Raw genomic sequence first — 17,665 nt, forward strand, 5'->3', positions numbered from 1 at the left:
TCCCACTTTATCTAAAGAAGAATATTGCTGGAACTGCTTTCACAAAAAAAATTCTGCAGATGTTGGCCAACCTAGCTGAAATTACTTCTGTGATCTCAAGCTTGGAAAAAGTGTAAGGCAGCATAGAGTAGTCCCCATGCTATTTTTGTCCCATGTTGTTTGGAGAGGTGTTGGAAGACATTTTTCATGAGACCAGTGCTCTTTTTAGGACTGCAAAGTGGTAGTAGAATCTCTGGAACTTCAACTAGCATGTAGCAAGAGAGTGTTGAACTAATGCTTTGGGAGTTCTTTGGATGCTCCACATTTCTTGTATGTGGACAACTTATAGTTAAGTTTCCTTTTCTGGGGGTGGGGGAAGAGAAGACTTTCACTAACAAACGTAGATATGCTTCAGAGCTTTACTAAAGCTGTGTAAAAGATCTGTTCTCTGATGATAGTTTTGCTGACTGTATAAGTGACTGGGTGACTAGGGAAAAAAAAAGGGATCAGGATTTGGATGGAATGTGATTTCACTAACTCTGAGCTCTGGAGGCCTTTGACTTGTCTGAAGACAGACAATTACAAGTTTTGTTTTGACAATGTTGCGTATACATAGCCAACAGGTGGAACAGAAAAACTCTAATAGCTAGTGAAATGTAGTTAAACAGAAGTAGACTTGGGGAGGCGAGAGCAAAGTCTTTATGAGAAATCATTTCCTTTGGTGTAGATCGGAAATGAAGGCTGGTTTCAAATGGCTAAGTTCTCTGTTTAATACAGTTCCACTGCTAGCAGGGCTTGAGTAGACAGGGCAGCAGTGGAAACTGCTCATGCATTGAGAGAAAAGTCTGTGAAAACACTGCACAAGGGCTCATCCTTGTTGCGGTCTTGGTTCAGGATCAGAATGTGTTCATTCTTGCTGATCCTGCACTTTTTATCTTTAGTCCTACTTTCAGGCTGATATGACAGTGATGTTTTCAGTAGGGTTGATATGACAGTGAATGTCAACATTGTATCTACCTATCTTTGAGGTGTGAGCGCTGGTACTGAGTGCAGCAAACTTCCGGGTGAGTCAGCTGGGCTGGCACCCTGACCAAGCCATGCATCTTAAGTTCTTGCAGAAGAGGGAAGGCAGAAAAGGTGCATCTGACCTTTAAAAGGGTGGTGTTCCAATAATATTTATCTTCTAAGTACCTAGAGCAATGAGGTCTGCTAGCAAGAAAAAAAACCTGATAGGTTTACCTCTGCAGTGGAACAATGTCAGCTAGACACTCCTGACTCATCAGGCGCTTCTGATGGCGATCTGTGCTAATTTAGCAGGTGTAGACTTTAGCTTACTTTAACTTTTGATCCCTGGGTTAGCAGGGTTAGAACCCCAGAGGTGCATTGGCTCAAGAATAGGCGCACACAGCTTCCAGCACCACGTTTGCTGAGGCCACAATATAGGGATGTGTGGATGTGCATGCCTGTGTGTTAGGCACACCCCCACCCCAGTCCTCTGCTTCCCTGGACAGCCTGGACGGTTTTTCTTCCTGGTGGTGAGAAGTCACACTGCACTTATTTGTCTAGTGCTCACTGCTCCAGTGTGGTTTGCACATGCACATATGTGTGTATATATAGGGATTACTTCATCTATCGTGCCTCCCCTTGGTACACTACGGTTTTGTGGACTGTGGCAGCTGTCTGCTGGCACTTAACTCCAGCAAAGGGCTCGGGGGAAGAGAAGGAAAGCATGTCCAAACTACAAGGGAAAGTTAGCTAAGTAGCAGGTGATTAACCACGCAAGAGTACCATGACAGTGCACAGGTAATTTGCACTTCAGCGATGAGTCACTGGGATCCTGGGGATTTGATCAATATATGGGTGTGGAGGAAAGTAAGGAAGAGGGGACCTCTTCCTTACTGCTTCTCTTTAAACACAGTCCCTGACCTTTGAGTAGACAGGGTAAGCAGACTTTCCATAGTACCTGGTTTTGAAATGGGTTACTGGAACACGTAAGCTTAACTTCAGCTAATCAAAATACAATTTGTCCAGTAAATACTAGATCTGGAAAACTGCTAGAATGGCCTAGCAGATTTGGGATTAGCCTGGAAGTACATGGAAGGGAGGAGTACCTGATGGTCACATCTGTGTGCCTAATGCACTATTAACAGCACAACCTTAATAAATTAGGAAAGCAAGAGGAAAATGCTCATTTCCTGACAAAAGCTATTTCAAACCCCTGAACTTTATTTGACTGTTCCTTTTTATTCTAAAGCATTTTAGCAAGTTTCTGAAACTTGTCTTATAAGCTACATAATCTTTTGTTGTCTCAGTTTCAGAATTAAGAAAACTCTTTGAACCAAAGAACCGAGATTTTTTGGAAATGAAAAGGTAAAGGAAAAAAGCCTTTGGCCTGTAAAACAAAACACACGGCTTGTTTTGTTACCTCCTCGTAGAAACTCTGCCCTCGAATCTTCAAGATGCCTGTTTTCACATTTTTCACATATTTTTCAGAAAAGAAAGAATAGCTAGGCGCTTAGAGGGAATTGAAAATGATACACAGCCTATGCTTCTACAAAACTGCCCAGGATCAGTCACGCACCGTTTACTAGAGGAAGATACACCGAGATACATGCGTGCAACTGACCCATACAGCCCCCACCTAGGTGAGTAGCACAGGTCAGTCCTCTTGCACTGCTGAATTGCTTCATGTTTGCTGCACTATCAGTTATGCAGTGCCTAGAGAAGAGTTCTGCAGAAAAGCTCTGTCAGGTTGTTTGGGGTTTTTTAAATTTGCCTTTGAAGTCTCCAGTTTGAAAAATGTTGGTGGTTCTTATTGCTTTAAAATAACTGTTTGAATTGAGAACTCTTACTTATTAAAGAATTATTCCTAATACATATTTCTTAATTGTTTGTATGTGCTTTTGGAGACAAAAGTGAAAAAATATAATGTGTCTGTGCAGTCCCTTTGATTTGTAAAAAAATGGGAAGCTTTTAGTTCACTCAGTTTGAGTGGTGGGTGGGGTATTTGGAGTTTTGGGAAGGACTTGCTCATATATGTTGTACTTTCCACAGGAAGATCAAATGAAGAGGAGGAAACTTCAGATTCTTCTGTAGAAAAACATCCCAGATCATCCAGATACCGATCAGAAACAACAAGAGGTAATACAGAGCACTCGTACAGTACAGCAAACATGGATGTCCAGGAACTGGAGTCAAAAGCAGAGAGAATAGCTAGGTACAAGGCAGAGAGGCGACGCCAGCTGGCAGAAAAGTATGGACTATCTCTTGATTCTGATTTGGATTCCGACTACTCATCCAGATACACACGGGCAAGGAAAGATCCTGACAGCGTGGAAAGAAAGGGAGGGAAAAGTGAAAGGCAAGGTGATGAAAACAAGGACTATGGCACCCTCTATTTGTCCAGGACTGAGGTGAAGGCATCGAAGAGTGTGATTTCTGATTCCAAAGAGTACTCCAGCCATGAAGATAAAGATGACCTCTCAAATGAGAAGAGTGTTAGAAAAGCAGATGACAGTGCCATTAGACAGGCTTCTGACCCTTCAGCAACCTTGGACAGTTCTGTCTCCCTTTCACTTTCTGGACGAGACTCTTCCTGCTACAACGAAGTGCCAATATCACCAAAGCAAAGCCCCCGAGCGTCCCTCTCCTCACCGAAGCGGGCAGCCTCACCGACCCACTTGCAGAATGACCAGCCCTTGCACAGTAACAGCAGACAAAGGTAAGCATGGCTTCTGTTTTTTGTTTTGCTGTAGATCCCTTTATCTTAATCAGCTTCTGCATCAGTGTCTACAGTGTTAATGAGAATGTATTTATTACCCTTGAAGAATGTATTTAGTTGCTTTGGATGTCTCAGTCTGGATTAGTTGGATTTACTGTATCACAATGTGTATCCGATACAAGAAAGTGGCTATTTCTCTAATTAGCTATGTCTTTGGTTTCACTTTATGTTTATAGAATTTTCACTAAAATTAGGCCCTTTGTGGGGAGGACACAAACTAGAAATTGAAGGAGTCATGGTTCTAAATCTCCTTGGGTTTTGTTTTTTAATAACCTGATAGAGAATTCTTTAACTTTCTTTCTTCTATATCTTGTAATTGTTGGCTGGGAGCTTCCAAGTAGAGGCAAACTGTTTCTCAGTGAAGATTTGAATGTCTTGAAAATGGCTTCTGCCAAAATAAAACAGTTTGCAGACTTAAAAAATAAAGAATGTCTTGGGTCAGTTGAAATAAGAGTTGATTTTTTTTCCTGATGTGAAAGTGTAAAAACCCTTTTGAACTGTGATAGTCAATCTTTCAGATAAGATCAGGCATATATGTGCATGAAGGGGCAGAGGGGAGAGTTAAAATTCTATGCTGAATTGCTTCAGACTTGACAAATTTACTATGGTGATACAGTAACCAGATTATTCCAAAAGGAAAAAAAAATAGTTTTCACTAATTTTACATGAAAATTTCTCAGTGTGGGAGAGAAATACTGTCGAATTCTTATGCTGACTGCAAACAATGCATGATTAAGAATTTTGTTAAAGTATGATTTTCTACAAGTGTCAGTTTTTTATTTCTTGGTAGGTGGACAGATAGAAAATAATAACTGTACAAACTTAAGTTAAAATATTGAACCTAAAATTAAATAAATGAGAACTTAATTTTAAATATGTGTGCATAATGCTGAACAGTGTTGACTGTTTTTCAGAAGCTGAGGTAACTGGTATAAACTCAACCATTTATGCTTTCCATAGAGCACAAGAGCTCTTGGTTCCCAGTTGTGAGAAATCAGGAAAAAAAGTAAAGACACCAGCATGGATTATTAAAAAAGCAAATGTGCAGCCAGTGACCAGAAATAAGTGTTTTGGGAAGAGTATAGGGACACTGCCCAGTTGTGTACAGATGAGATTAGGAAGGGCAAGGTGAAGCTGGAACTGAACCTGGCAAGGGATGCAAAACATAGCAAGGACTTCCACAGGTATGTTAGCTGGAAATGGAAGGTCAAAGCAGAGCTGGTAACAATGGACGAGGAGAAGGCTCAACTACTTTTTTGCCTCAATGGCAACCTCTCTTTCCATAACTCATAACTGAGTAGCAGGATGGTGACTGGGGAAGCAAAGTCCCTCCCACTATAAGAAAAAATCATTTTCCTGACTCCCTGAGGAAACAGAACAAAACTGAGGCTATAGGACCCAATTAGATTTATCCCAGAGTCTTGAGGTAATTGGATGATATATCTCCATGATATCTGAGCAGTCAGGTGCAGTCCTAAGTGACTGGAAAAATGGAAACATTGCACCCATCTTTAAAAAGGGTAGAAAGGAGGATACTGGAAACTACTGCCCTGTCAGCCTCACCTCTGTGCCTGCAAAGATCATGGAACAGATCCTCTCAGAAGCCATGCTAAGGTACATGGGGAACAGGGGGTGATTGAAGACAGCCAGCACAGCTTCATCAAGGCAAGTCCTGCCTGACTCATCTAATGGCCTTCTATGGCTGAGTGACTACATCAGTGGACAAGGGAGAGGCTACAGAGGTCTCTGTCTGTGCTCCTGCAAGGCCCTCTACACAGTGCTCCACAACATCCTTCTCTCTGAATTGAAGAGCTATGGATAGATTGTTTAGTAGATGAGGAATTGGTTGGACAGTTACATCCAGGGAATAGTGGTCAACAGCTCAGTGTCCTGATGGACATCAGTGGCAAGTGGTGTCCCTTAAGGGTCTGTATGGGGACCAGGGTTATTTAATGTCTTCCCCAATGACACAAGGGGTTGAGTGCACCCTCAGCAATTTTGCAGATGACACCAAACCGAGGGGTGTGATTGACACTCCTGAAGGATGCGATATCACTCAGAGGGACATGGACAAGCTTGAGAAATGGGCTTATCAGAGTCTCATGAGGGGTTTGGTAAGGCCAAGTGCAAAGTCCTGTACTTGGGCTTCTGTACAAGCCCCAGAAGTACCAGGACTGGCTGGAGGTTAAAGGGATTGAGAGCAGCTCTGCCAAGAGGAACTTTGGGGAACTGGTGGATGAGGGGCTGGATATGAGCTGGCAATGTGCACCTGCAGCCCAGAAAGGTAGATGTGTCCTGGGCCACATAAAAAAGATCATGGTCAGCAGTTTGAGAGAGGTGATTCTGCCCCTCTACTCCACTCTCATGAGATCCCACCTGGAATGCTATATCTGTAGCTCTGTAATCCTCAGCACAGGAAAGACATAGAGTGTTGGAGCAAGTCCAGAGGAGACCCACAAAAATAATCAGAGGGATGGAGCACCTTTCCTATGAGGAAAGGCTGAGAGAGTTGGAGTTGTTCAGCTTGGAAAGGAGAAGGCTCCAGGGAGATCTGATTTCAGCCTTTCAGTGCAGCAGGAGGTGATTATAAGATTGGGACATACTTTTTAGTAGTGACATTCCTCCTTTCTGATAGGACAAGGGGGAATGGTTTTGAACTAAAAGAGGGGTAGATTGATGCGAGATATAAGGAAGAAATTTTTTACAAGAAAGATGATAAAACACTGGCACAGGTTGTCCAGAGAGAAGGTAGATGCCCCATCCCTGGAAGCATTCAGGGTGATGTTGGATGGGACTCTGCAACCTGATCTCATTGAAGATTGATCCTCATTGCAGAGGGATTGGACTAAATGACCTTTAAAGGTCCCATCCAACTCAAACTATGCTGTGATTCTGTGAATAAGTAATAATATAATACAAATTGCTTACTGCATTATCTCTAATTTCAGATTTCTTTCTGGATGAGGCTTGGGTCAGTATATGCATAAAACAAATTTCCACTAATTGCTGTCTATCTTTTGAAGGAAACCATCTGTACTCACTAAGATGTGGTGTAGTACTTAAAGCAGCCAAGAGCTTAAATGTAGGATTTGGTCTCTTGTTTGGATATGCATGTAGGTAGTAGGGGGTATTTTAAAGGCCATGTTGCCAAGAACCCATTCTTTAGTACCCCTGACACTTACAGTGCCAGTGTGTACTCCCTGGTACGATACTCAGAGATGTAAGAATAACCTCTCTGAAACTCCTGTCCCTGATTTTGAGTGGTAAAAAAGTCATTGTGTCCATGCAGCCCATTCAGAGTTACTCTGTGGTGATCTCCTGTAAGGCTATTTGCACAAGAGAAAAATGGCTAACTCCAGTTTTTCAGGTGACTGCTGTTCTGAAGTCAGTTCCACATTATGTACTGGCTACAAAATTGATTTTGTTGAATTTAAATTTCCTGAGTCTAAATTGGAAAATAAATGCAGCTCGCTTTGGAATATATACGAAAGCTTGTGTGCCTTCACTAAAGAAGATTTAATACTAAGAAGATTTAATAATTAATCCAGTTACCCATCACTGAGAAGGTATCATTTGACATTGCCTGCATTTGGCTCCTGAAATGGCTGATTAAATTCAAAACGTGGCTTGCGTTCTTCTGATTGCACTCTTCAAAGGATGAATGATCAAGTACAAATAATTGCTGTTTGGGCCATGCCCACAATAAAAATGTGCCAAAGTACACATTAAGAGAGAAGGAAGTTCCTGTGCTTCAAAGCGATTCCAGCTAGCTGCTTCTAGTCAGCTTCTGCAAAAAGGCTTTACCTCCTATTTGGTCAGTTCTGTTAGGGATTCAAAAACCTTTGGAAAAGCAGAAGGTGTTCTAACAGTTGGTGTTTGTCATTCTAAGATAGGTTTGGATACAATGACAACGATAGGTGAGTTCTCAAATTTAAACTTATTTGCATTAAATACACTGTTATCTTCAGAACAGTTGTTGATTTGTCCTTTTTCAACTATTTTTCATAAATGAGTAGCTAAGCAAAAAATAAAGTATATGACCTGGAGCTTAATTTGGGTTTTTTATCCCAAATGTCTCCTCTGGAAATGTCTCTCAATAGAAAAGTTTTTTCAGATGTAGCTGTAAGTAATGGAAAGCATCCTGGATGCTTGTCACCTCTGGGGAGTGAGTTTGTAAACAATAATGTGGCAGGACAGGCTGTGCTTGCAAGGTTAAAAGTACTTGATGTCTTCTACTGTTGCTGGGGGACTGTAGGTGAAGGTGAACATTAGGAAGCTATATGAATGACTTTATGTAGGAAGTCTGCAAACACCCTTTCTTGCACTGCTGAAGGACTTTTACAAGCAGTTCTTTCTTTTTATGCTTTCAACTCCAAAATGTAAACAGAGTAAAATCAAGGCAAGATTAAATTAGGGGTCACTTTGTTTCTAAAGTTTTTCCTTTGCCAAGTCACCCAGTAACACAGCATGTTTGACTTGTGCTAACCAGGTGGGCATTTCTAAGGCTTTGTGATACAGGGTTACAAGAGGACAGAGGCATTCCAGATGCTCCTGAGAATTCCTTAGGAAATATGATGTAGCCATGTGAATTTTTCACTTCATTAAATTCCTATTATTACTTTGTTTTGTTTGCAGCAGTCTTTACCACTTTAAATCACAAATTAAACAAATGGTTTTAACAAGTTTTTCTTTCACAAACTGACCTGCAAGGGCAAATGCAAAAATAAGGTTGTGTAGTTGCTTTCACTTCTCAGTTTTTGGACAATGTGCACTTGGTAAAGTTACTTCTGCAGAATCTTTACCATTTAGAATACTTTGTGTATTTTTGTGGGATTATATAATAGTGGTTTTTTTACCTTTAAGTTATCACAAAGCTTTATCACCTTTGAATTAGATTTGTGTGCATTGCTTTTGTTTTCTATAAGAGTCCCCTGCAACTGAGTAATCAAAAATAAAAAGCAGTGGGGAGGGGAGATTGGGAGAAATAATGGGAGCATGTGTTGAGATCTCAGAAATTACCTGAAGTTCTGTTTTCTGTAGTAGTGCAGGGAAAGCAAAACCTGAGTGGTTTCTTCAGAAAGATTCGGAAGGGGACACACCTTCTCTTATCAGCTGGCCCTCCAGGTATCATAAAACATAGCTGTGTGGCTAACAATAAGACTACAAATCTCCCCTTTCTTGCCTTTTACTGTCTACATTTAACACTTGCCCTTAATTTTCCTTTAACAGCAGCAAGTAAGAAAGTGGGGGTTTTGTGAATAAAAAGCTGTTGAAACTTTTGTGAAGCATCTGTTTTTATTCTAACTTAGAACCAATTGGTGTTTAATGAAGAAGTACAAATTCCCCAAGCTTCTTCAACAGCTACTGTCATTCTGGCTTCCACTAGAGTTTATAACTTCTTATTTTATCTCCTTTTGTGCTCTGCAAACCAGCATATTTTTATACTATACACCATTCCATTTTAGCATTCCCTGCAAGTAACTCCTTGAATTCCAAAGGAGATGGTACAAGAGAAGTAAAAAAATAATTACATGGAAAAGTAAAACAAAATCTTAATCAAAGCTACAGGCAGCTGCTGTCTCCTGGTTTGCTAACACATACAGGGAGCCCACCATGAAAAGCATTGCAGGAAGACTCTTTTTCATGTTCCTGATTAAAGTAATACCTATAACCCAGTACTAACATTGGTGTGGATGTTCTGGAGAATGCTTGGTACATGTAGTTCAAAGAATACTTCTTCAAACTTAACACACTTTATGTGCTTAAGCAACTTTCCCTGACAAGTGCATCAATCTTCAGAGGTAAGAAGCACCAAAATATTAGAAAGGTTGGTGTTTCAAATAGCTTTGGATATCCTGAATTATTCTGTTAGATAAATTGTCTTTTTTTTTCCCTAAATCCTACTTCTTTCTTTTTTCTTGATGATGTAAACTAAAAAAAGTCTGTTGGTAGCAAGCCTGGAATTGCACATACTTTGAGCTGGATTACTTATTTTCAAACAGAGAGCTAGTTTCCTAGCTTGAGTCTCTCTCTCTCCTCAGAACTAAAATGATTTTTTTCATACCGATTTGGGAGGGGAAGAAGTACAAGACTTTAATTTTTAATACTGTGTGTGTTATCCACAGACGCTCGCCCTGTGAGCTGTCTGAGCCTTGGCGAGGCTGTAAAAGTGCTGGAAAGCTTTACCTGCAGCAATAGCCCCAAAGCAAGGGCTGCCTGTAGCTGCACGTGCTTGCCTCCCACTGTGCTGCTGTATTCAGTTTAGAAAGGTTAAATTAAAACTCTGTTTTGCATGGATGTTGTACAAGTCCAGATGTGTTTCTAGAAAACACGCTGAAGTAAGGTAACTTTTGGGAACAAGGGGTTTTTGCAAGTTTTGCATGTTAAAATGTAATGAAACATTTTATAGCAGAATGCCTGTTTCAGTTTCTAAATGCCTTTTTCCCTGCGAGCTCTCTGAAGAGCAACAGCCATGCCATAGTTTCGCTTTCGGGTTTAGGAGTTGCCCTTTCAATGTTTTTTCTCACTTACGGAAACAGGTTACACTACACATGACATTTCAGAAGTCTTAAATGATACACAAAACCACAAGTAAACCAGTCTTTGGCAAAATATCTGAAAGGCTAGGTGGAGATAGCATATTTTTTCATCCCTTTCCCCAGTGCAACAACATCTTGGTATGACGTAAGCTTCTCTGTGTTTAGACATCTTCAAATATCTGACTGCATACACCACTGCCAGTAGAATTTGCAGTTTCAGGCTGAACCCAACACTGATAATATAAAAAGCAGTTTTGATCATCCTGTTTGTTTGAGACTATGGGTATGTGCTGTTTGGGAAATGCACTTGTGACCTCATGAGAACATGCTGTATGTTCCCAGAGCTTGCACAGTTACCTTCCCAGAAGTCATGCATGTCCAAGGGCCCATCAATCGCTTGACTGTTTTTGAGCAGTGTTACTGCTAAGACTTGGGGGGAGGAAGGGGTTGCATCATAAGATTGCTTTATTTTCATGTCTTGTTTACTATTTTACTACAACGTTGCTGTCTGTACCCACAGTAGGTGTCTGTGTTCCTTTCCAGATTGGGTATTGCTGTTCACAGCTTTAATCCTTTTTCTTTCTTAAAGAGTAAAAGTTAGAGAAAAAATGGTGAAAGAGGAAAGTGCTCGTGGAAGCCCTGAACTTGTCACAGACACAGTATCTCAGAGAAAATCCCATCCAGTGCCAGCCCACTACATGCCTCTTCAGACAGAAACGTCTGCCTTTGATAGGGTTATAAATCAGCCCGTCAGTTCCACCCGCCAGCCAATCCATGGCTATATTCAGCCCGCTGGCATTGCTCACACAGCTCAGCTGATGGCAGCAGAAGAACCAGCAGACAGCCCTGCTGGCAGCCTCCTCCCGCCAGACAACGTCAGCCCCGGAACAAAATCCTCAGCAGCCACTGCATCAGAGAGTGAAAAGAAAGAAGCACCTGGTTACAGAGCAAAACCTGATGAAGAAGATTCCTTGGAGGCTGAACAGGCTTCCAAAGGCAGAAGGCCAATTCTGCCATCTGAGATTCGCAAGCAAGGGAAGAACCATGAAGGCCTCTTTGGCGGAGGGGAATTGGAGACCCCTGTGGGGAGTTCCTCCTTTGCAAGCAAGCCGAAAGTTAACTCAGAAGTTCAGAGAGAGCTGGAATGCAATAAGAGGCAGGCCCCTGAGCAGCAGTTTAAGACCCCTGAGAACATAGAAAGGAGTGAAGCTCTTATGTACATACAGAGCGGATCGGTATTGCAGCCTGACAAGGCAAAGGCTCCTGTTTGGAAAGTGTCAGCAACAAAGCATAAGGTCCTGACTCGCTCCATGTCTGATTATACTGTGACTACTAAGCTAGAACCTTTCAAAAGCAAGGAGAGCATGGAAGCAAATCCACCAAATGGTGAGATTGGCATGGTTGACACAAAAGTCTCTGTTGCCCAACTCCGTAATGTCTTTCTGGAGTCTGCTAATGCCAACAAGAAAACGGAACTGTAGGTGACATTTCACTCGTATTTTCGTGTGAAACTTGCACGTACTTGGCAAAATTACACCCACTCGACAGCAGTTGTTGTTCGGCACTTAAAGCACACAGCTTAGCTCTCACCAGTGCGTACTGGAGGCTGAGATGGTTTGAATCCCGCTTTTGTGCTTCTGCTTGCTAGTGCGAGGTGTGATGTGGGGTAGCCGGAATGTGTTCGTCTGCGCATGGTACCGGAGGAGCATGCAGAGTGACCTCTGGGGAGCTGCTGAGATGCTTACATCTATGTTTTACTTCTCTCTCCTATTTTCTTTCCTATGCGCTCTCTGTCGTGCGATTTGAAAGTGAATCTCGGTTTGAGATGTCAACAGCAGGTAGTACTGTGTCTGCCAATGGGGACCGTGAAAGAGGGCCACGAAAGGCGAGGCGCTATTTTACTCCTGGTGAAAATAGAAAGACTTCTGAGAGATTTAAAACTCAACCTATAACATCAGCAGAGCGAAAGGAGACAGATAGGTAGGCACGTACATAGCTCTGTGTAGCATTCTGGCACAGGTGGATATTAACAAGGTTGTGAAAAGATTTGTTCATGTATTAGAATAAACATTTTGCAAGGTTATTGTTTGTCTTTAAAAACAATCAAGTATTTATTATAGCTTCTTATAAAATGAAACTGAAACCCCCAACGAAACAAATTTATTGCAAATTCCCCCATTTGAAACAGTGAACAGCGAATTGTCATAAAGTACTATAGTTGTCTGGTTTGAATGTTAAATGCTTTTGGTTTTATATAAAGGGTTTCCTTTTCATCTACTCTGCTTTATCATTTACTCTCTTTGTAAACCACCAAAGCTACCTATTTTATGTGAAAAAGCTGGCAGCAAATCTTAGACTTTTATTTTCTGAAAAGTGAACTAGAAATCATTTTCCTTTACTGTATTTAAGTTTGGCTGCAATTGCTTGCCTTTATGCTTCATTTAAGGATGTTCCCAAGTGGACACAGCTGAAACTTGAAAAATAGATAAATTGTCCCACTCTTAAGACTTTGAGGTCCTGCTACTTCAGATTGAATTTGAATTTCATTTTTGATGTCTTGTTTCCAGCTAACTTTTTTCTGTTTGATAATTTTTCACTAGGTCAATTTTGTATGCAGAAATACCAACTGCTGACGGTATGTTACTGTACTGTTTTCCAAGGAAGAAATGGGATCTGATGTGTTTTATTTTGTTTTAACTGTTTGATAATGCAAACAAAATCTACTTAAAAATATCTTTACCTATGATATATAGTTGAAATACTCCTTTTCCTTGGGCCATGTCTACTACAGACTTGATTACAAACTCATTCCAGTCCTAAAGTCTGTCTGTGGATACCAAACTTCAAATAGGAGTCAAGCAGAGAATGGCTTGAAACTTTTCAATACAGTTGGGATTGGGTTTTATCCTAATTTAGACAGTAAATAAGCTAGTTGTTGGGAAAAAAATTACTCATTGGTCAGTTTTAATCGCTGATCTAGGATTTGTAATTTAAAGAAACCCTTTAGTATAATGCGAAACTGATGTTGCTAGCTTGTTTTTTGGCTAAGGAAGTTGTAAAATGCAGGTTATTAAATTACAGAATTCAGTCTGCCATCTTGCTTCTCTTTCCCTCATGTCACCCTTGGCAAGTCTGGCACAAATTAAGTAGATAATCTCATGAGTAGCTATATTTAGATTTAATACCTTATGCTATTTGAAAGGTGATATTCCTTGCAGCTCTGAGATGCTGGCTCTTGGATCTGGAGGATCCTGATTTCAGCTCCTGAAGATACCAGTTTAGCCTCTGAGAAATGGGGACGCAAGGTGGTACTCAGAATAGTCAGCTAGTAGAAATAGATGTTCAATACTCTCCATTGACCCTTAAGGCAGCCTTTATTTTCTTAGTCCATGTGTTTTCATAGACTGATGCAATAAGTTTGCTTATTCATTAAATATTGTTTAGATAGCTTGAAAGGACTTGAACTGTCCTGAAGACAAGTCTTTTGTTTGCAAATCATGTCAACAATTCTCATTTGGTGCAATACATGTAAAAACAGGTAAAGTTTACACAGCTGGGTTCACAATAAGTTTTTTGTTAAAAGTGAGAAACAGCTAGCTTATTTGCTGGTTTGTAATCGTCCATGTTAAAATAACATTACTGTTAATATGAGAATGATTCATTATGTTCAGTCCCCTTTTTTTTTTCCCTTTGTGTAGATGAAGAAAAGTTGGATGACCGAGCCAAACTAAGCGTAGCTGCAAAGAGACTCCTTTTTAGAGTGAGTATTGCATCTTATAAATAGGAGGTTGAATTAAATACAAGATGCTGAAGGAACCCAAAGTGCATTAGAATGAAGTATAATGCAGTTAACCAAGCTCAAGCTATATAACTGTTTTTTTTTTACTTCATTCCCCTACCTGCACAGTGGGCCTGTTGCTCTAAAGCCTGCTTTAAGAATGTCATTCAGAGAGAAGTATGTAGTTAAACTCCATGGTGCATACTGTGCAGTTGCATCTTGCTTTTAATTCAGAGATAGGCATTTGGGAACTTCACTGCTGTGCGTGCAAGAAAGCTGAGGAAAGTATTGTTTCAGAATTTTCTTCCATGGTTTTAATCATGACATATGTCCTGTTAGGAAATGGAAAAATCATTTGAAATGAAAAATATTCCCAAACCACCTACAAGAAGTTCGGCAGTGGAGAGAAGGCTGCGGCGTTTGCAGGACAGGTCACACACACAACCCATTACCAGTGAGGAGGTGGTCATTGCAGCCACGTAAGTCTTGTGCATGTGCTGGCTCTGCTTTCAAATCTGGGAATAAGCTCCATATCTGTGGTGCTTATAACTTTGTAGCGAGGAAAACATTTATTGCTAAGGGCCTTGAGAGCCACAGGGGAAACTCTATTGAAATTCCTTTTTAAGTGTAGAGGGACTAGTAAAGCATAACTTGTATGAACTGTAATTTGGCAGAAAGTTTAGGAACCTGTGGATTAGGTAAACGAGATTAATCATAGCATTGTTTCGTAACCCAAATGAAAAAGATAGTTTGTGCTGAGGGAAATCTGCACAGTTTCTCATGGAATGTATATGTATTGGGGAAAACTTTTTGCACTCTGAAATCTCAAAGGTACTTTTTGGAAATGCTTTCCTTGCACTCTGGTCATATATCATGACATTTTCCTGAAAAAGGGAAAATCATTTTGGGGGGGAAATTAAACAACGGAGAATTGAATGGATGTTCACCTAATGGTCATCTGAAAGGTAGCTTACTTTATGGGTTAAGAATAAGAGACAGCCTGTGTGCTCCTCTAGGTTTTTAGTTCTTTCAAAAGTATTTGAATTATTTTGCAAATGTCACAGCAGACAACTCAGTTAATTAAAAATTATTGCTGTTTGGTTTTTTTTCTGTTTTGTTTTGTTTTGGTCTTTTCTGTAGTTAACACTTAATGTATTGCTTTTCTTAATGCTTTTTTCTTCTCTCTCCCTGTGAATTTTCCCTCCTTGGCAATTCTTTAAAGTGAAACTACCCCTGCTTCACGTTCTGTGAATACCCACACAGTAGTGACAAGAGTACCTAGTCCCACTGTAGTTAAGAGCACTGTACAACCTACCAGGTACTGGGGGGGTAAACATGCATGTTACATGGAGCACAAGATTCCTCAATAGCAGATGCATCTTTAAAGTCTTGAATGCCATTTCAATGTGTCAAGTCAATACTTGTTTCGAGAATATTTAAAACATTCGTCAACTTCATTTATGTTTGCATGATAAAGCAATGCAGCTTTTTTTTTTGTCAAGTGTCTGTTTTCAAGACCCTTCTAACCACACTTAACCTGTTGTAGCAGTATATTCTTCTGAAAGACAGAAATTAATTTGCATGTGAGCAAACATAGCACAACCCTCTTTGCTCTTGTAATTTTTTTTTGTATGGTAATGTCATCCTGAGATGAAAATAGCACAGCTGAGTGCTTGATTTCACGAGGAGTACATGTCCTTTGTCTGTCTCTACATATATTTTTCAGCTTGCAAAATTAAAGGAAATATAAGAAATTGCACCACCTATAGGTAAAGTTGCAGAATACTGTTTGCCTGTTCTGAATGAAAGAATTTTAGCGGATACCATGACAGAAAAAAAAAAAAAATTAGAGAGCATTACTAATTCTGTAAATGTGGAAGAAGTTGAACAATAAATCTTTTATAGTAAAAGGTGAATAAAATACATTGTTGTAGAGACAAATGCAGTTACAGCTTTTATGAATGAATATGTCTGCCTTCAGCATTGGTCAATCTTCATATCATTAGACTATGTTTCAAACCTAATTTTTGTTGTTGATTTATCCCAGATAATTCAAAACAAAAGACAGTCTGAATTCTGTTCCACTTCTGATTAGAAAAGTCATTGTAATTTATTCTTACTTAAAAGCAGCACTAACTTGGAGTTTAAGCCTGTCTTTTAAATGTTTTTATCATTATGGTCCACAAATTACTTTCAATAAAATTGGACTTTATATAAATTGCACTGTAGGACCTTAAAGGCATCTTAAATTTCTCTCCATAACTCTGTACTCTGTATAAAGAGATTTGTCTGTAAAAATCTCTCTTCAATCTTGAGTTCCCTCTGAAAAATGTTGTGTCCAAATCAAATGAATTCATGAATGAAAATGTAACTTTTTTTAAGTCTTCAGCTGTTGAATTAGAATTCATCGTGCCAATGTTGAACCACTGCATACCCACTTAGGCTGCTGTATTACATTGCCTATTGTGCTTCACGTGCAGATCTTCTGCTTCTATCAGGTTGAGATTTTAAAACTGCACAATGGCTTCTTCAAAACTAATTTCCAGTTCTGCTTCTTCAGCTTGCAGGCATCAGCACACCAAAAAATTTTAGCTAAAGAGGAGATAAGAGCAGCCAAAGAGGCGATGGGGCAAGATCAGTCTGAGGAACCAGATTCTTCCACCTTAAGCTTGGCAGAAAAGATGGCTTTGTTTAACAAACTGTCTCAACCAGTATCCAGGGCCATCTCCACAAGGAATCGGGGAGATATGAGGCACAGGAGGATGAATGCTCGTTACCAGACTCAGCCAGTCACTCTTGGAGAAGTTGAGCAGGTAAGTGCCATCATAGCTCTTCTGCATTTCTTTTTATTGGAGAAAACAGCTTCAGTGTAAGATACCATAAAGGCTGGTCTTTCCTTTGCTCTGGGCTATACACAGAGGAAAAGGTTTATCAGGAAGCAGCCTTCTGACATTGAAGAACAACATTCTCTATAGTGTTCAAATTTTTTGGTATGATTTTCTTCTTTTTTAAGTAATTCGAGATTATATTGATTTCCTGTGTAGTGCAGGTTGTACCTTTCAGTGTGTGTCACTTCCACTAGAGTATTACATGTTGTCTAAAAGTAAATTCCTAACCAAAGGGGTAAAAAACTGAGACACACATAATTTTGCTTTAGGTGTATTTTCAGGGTATTTTGGAGCCTTGTCATGTGCAATTTTCAGGCTCTTTCCTGAAAGCACAATATATTTCCATTATTAGTAAAGACATAGTCTGTCATTTTCCTCTGGGAGGAGGCATTGATTTTTATCTGTATTTTTTTTCTCTAAAAGCAGAATACTTTTGAAATTCAGGAAGTCAAAGAGTGCGCAGTGAAATTTGGCTTCCTGTTCTGGAATACTTCATCTAATTGGAACTGCAAAGGAATGCCTTTTTAGTAAAGCCTCAGCATAAAGTGGCCCAGAAGTGGTCTTTTAGATCTCTTCACAATAGCAGAAACAGCAGTCCCTTTGCATTACGGCTTTAAAAGAAATGACTTTAACAGTGAAGCACAACTCCTGTGCATGTCATATTTCTAGGTATTTGGAGAAATGTGAGTGTTAGAAAGTT

At 40.0% G+C, this 17,665-nt stretch overlaps 1 protein-coding gene across 12 annotated transcripts in view; it reads left to right on the top strand.

Moving 5' to 3' along the window:
• SVIL (supervillin) overlaps window positions 1-17,665 on the top strand; it is a 133,617-nt gene that overhangs the window by 77,116 nt on the left and 38,836 nt on the right. For 5 of the 12 annotated variants that reach the window (XM_063414572.1, XM_063414583.1, XM_063414531.1 and 2 more), the window contains 11 exons: window positions 2,292-2,349; window positions 2,473-2,624; window positions 3,034-3,700; window positions 8,801-8,884; window positions 10,889-11,776; window positions 12,109-12,279; window positions 12,900-12,934; window positions 13,998-14,059; window positions 14,417-14,556; window positions 15,300-15,395; window positions 16,638-16,890. In XM_063414572.1, the coding sequence (XP_063270642.1) occupies window positions 2,342-2,349; window positions 2,473-2,624; window positions 3,034-3,700; window positions 8,801-8,884; window positions 10,889-11,776; window positions 12,109-12,279; window positions 12,900-12,934; window positions 13,998-14,059; window positions 14,417-14,556; window positions 15,300-15,395; window positions 16,638-16,890 (2,556 nt within the window). In that variant the 5' untranslated portion in view covers window positions 2,292-2,341. The remainder of the gene's footprint in view (window positions 1-2,291; window positions 2,350-2,472; window positions 2,625-3,033; window positions 3,701-8,800; window positions 8,885-10,888; window positions 11,777-12,108; window positions 12,280-12,899; window positions 12,935-13,997; window positions 14,060-14,416; window positions 14,557-15,299; window positions 15,396-16,637; window positions 16,891-17,665) is intronic. The other 7 variants (XM_063414539.1, XM_063414563.1, XM_063414630.1 and 4 more) reach the window with 7 other exon arrangements.

This window comes from Prinia subflava, chromosome 1 (assembly GCF_021018805.1).
Source record: "Prinia subflava isolate CZ2003 ecotype Zambia chromosome 1, Cam_Psub_1.2, whole genome shotgun sequence".
Taxonomy (NCBI): domain Eukaryota; kingdom Metazoa; phylum Chordata; class Aves; order Passeriformes; family Cisticolidae; genus Prinia; species Prinia subflava.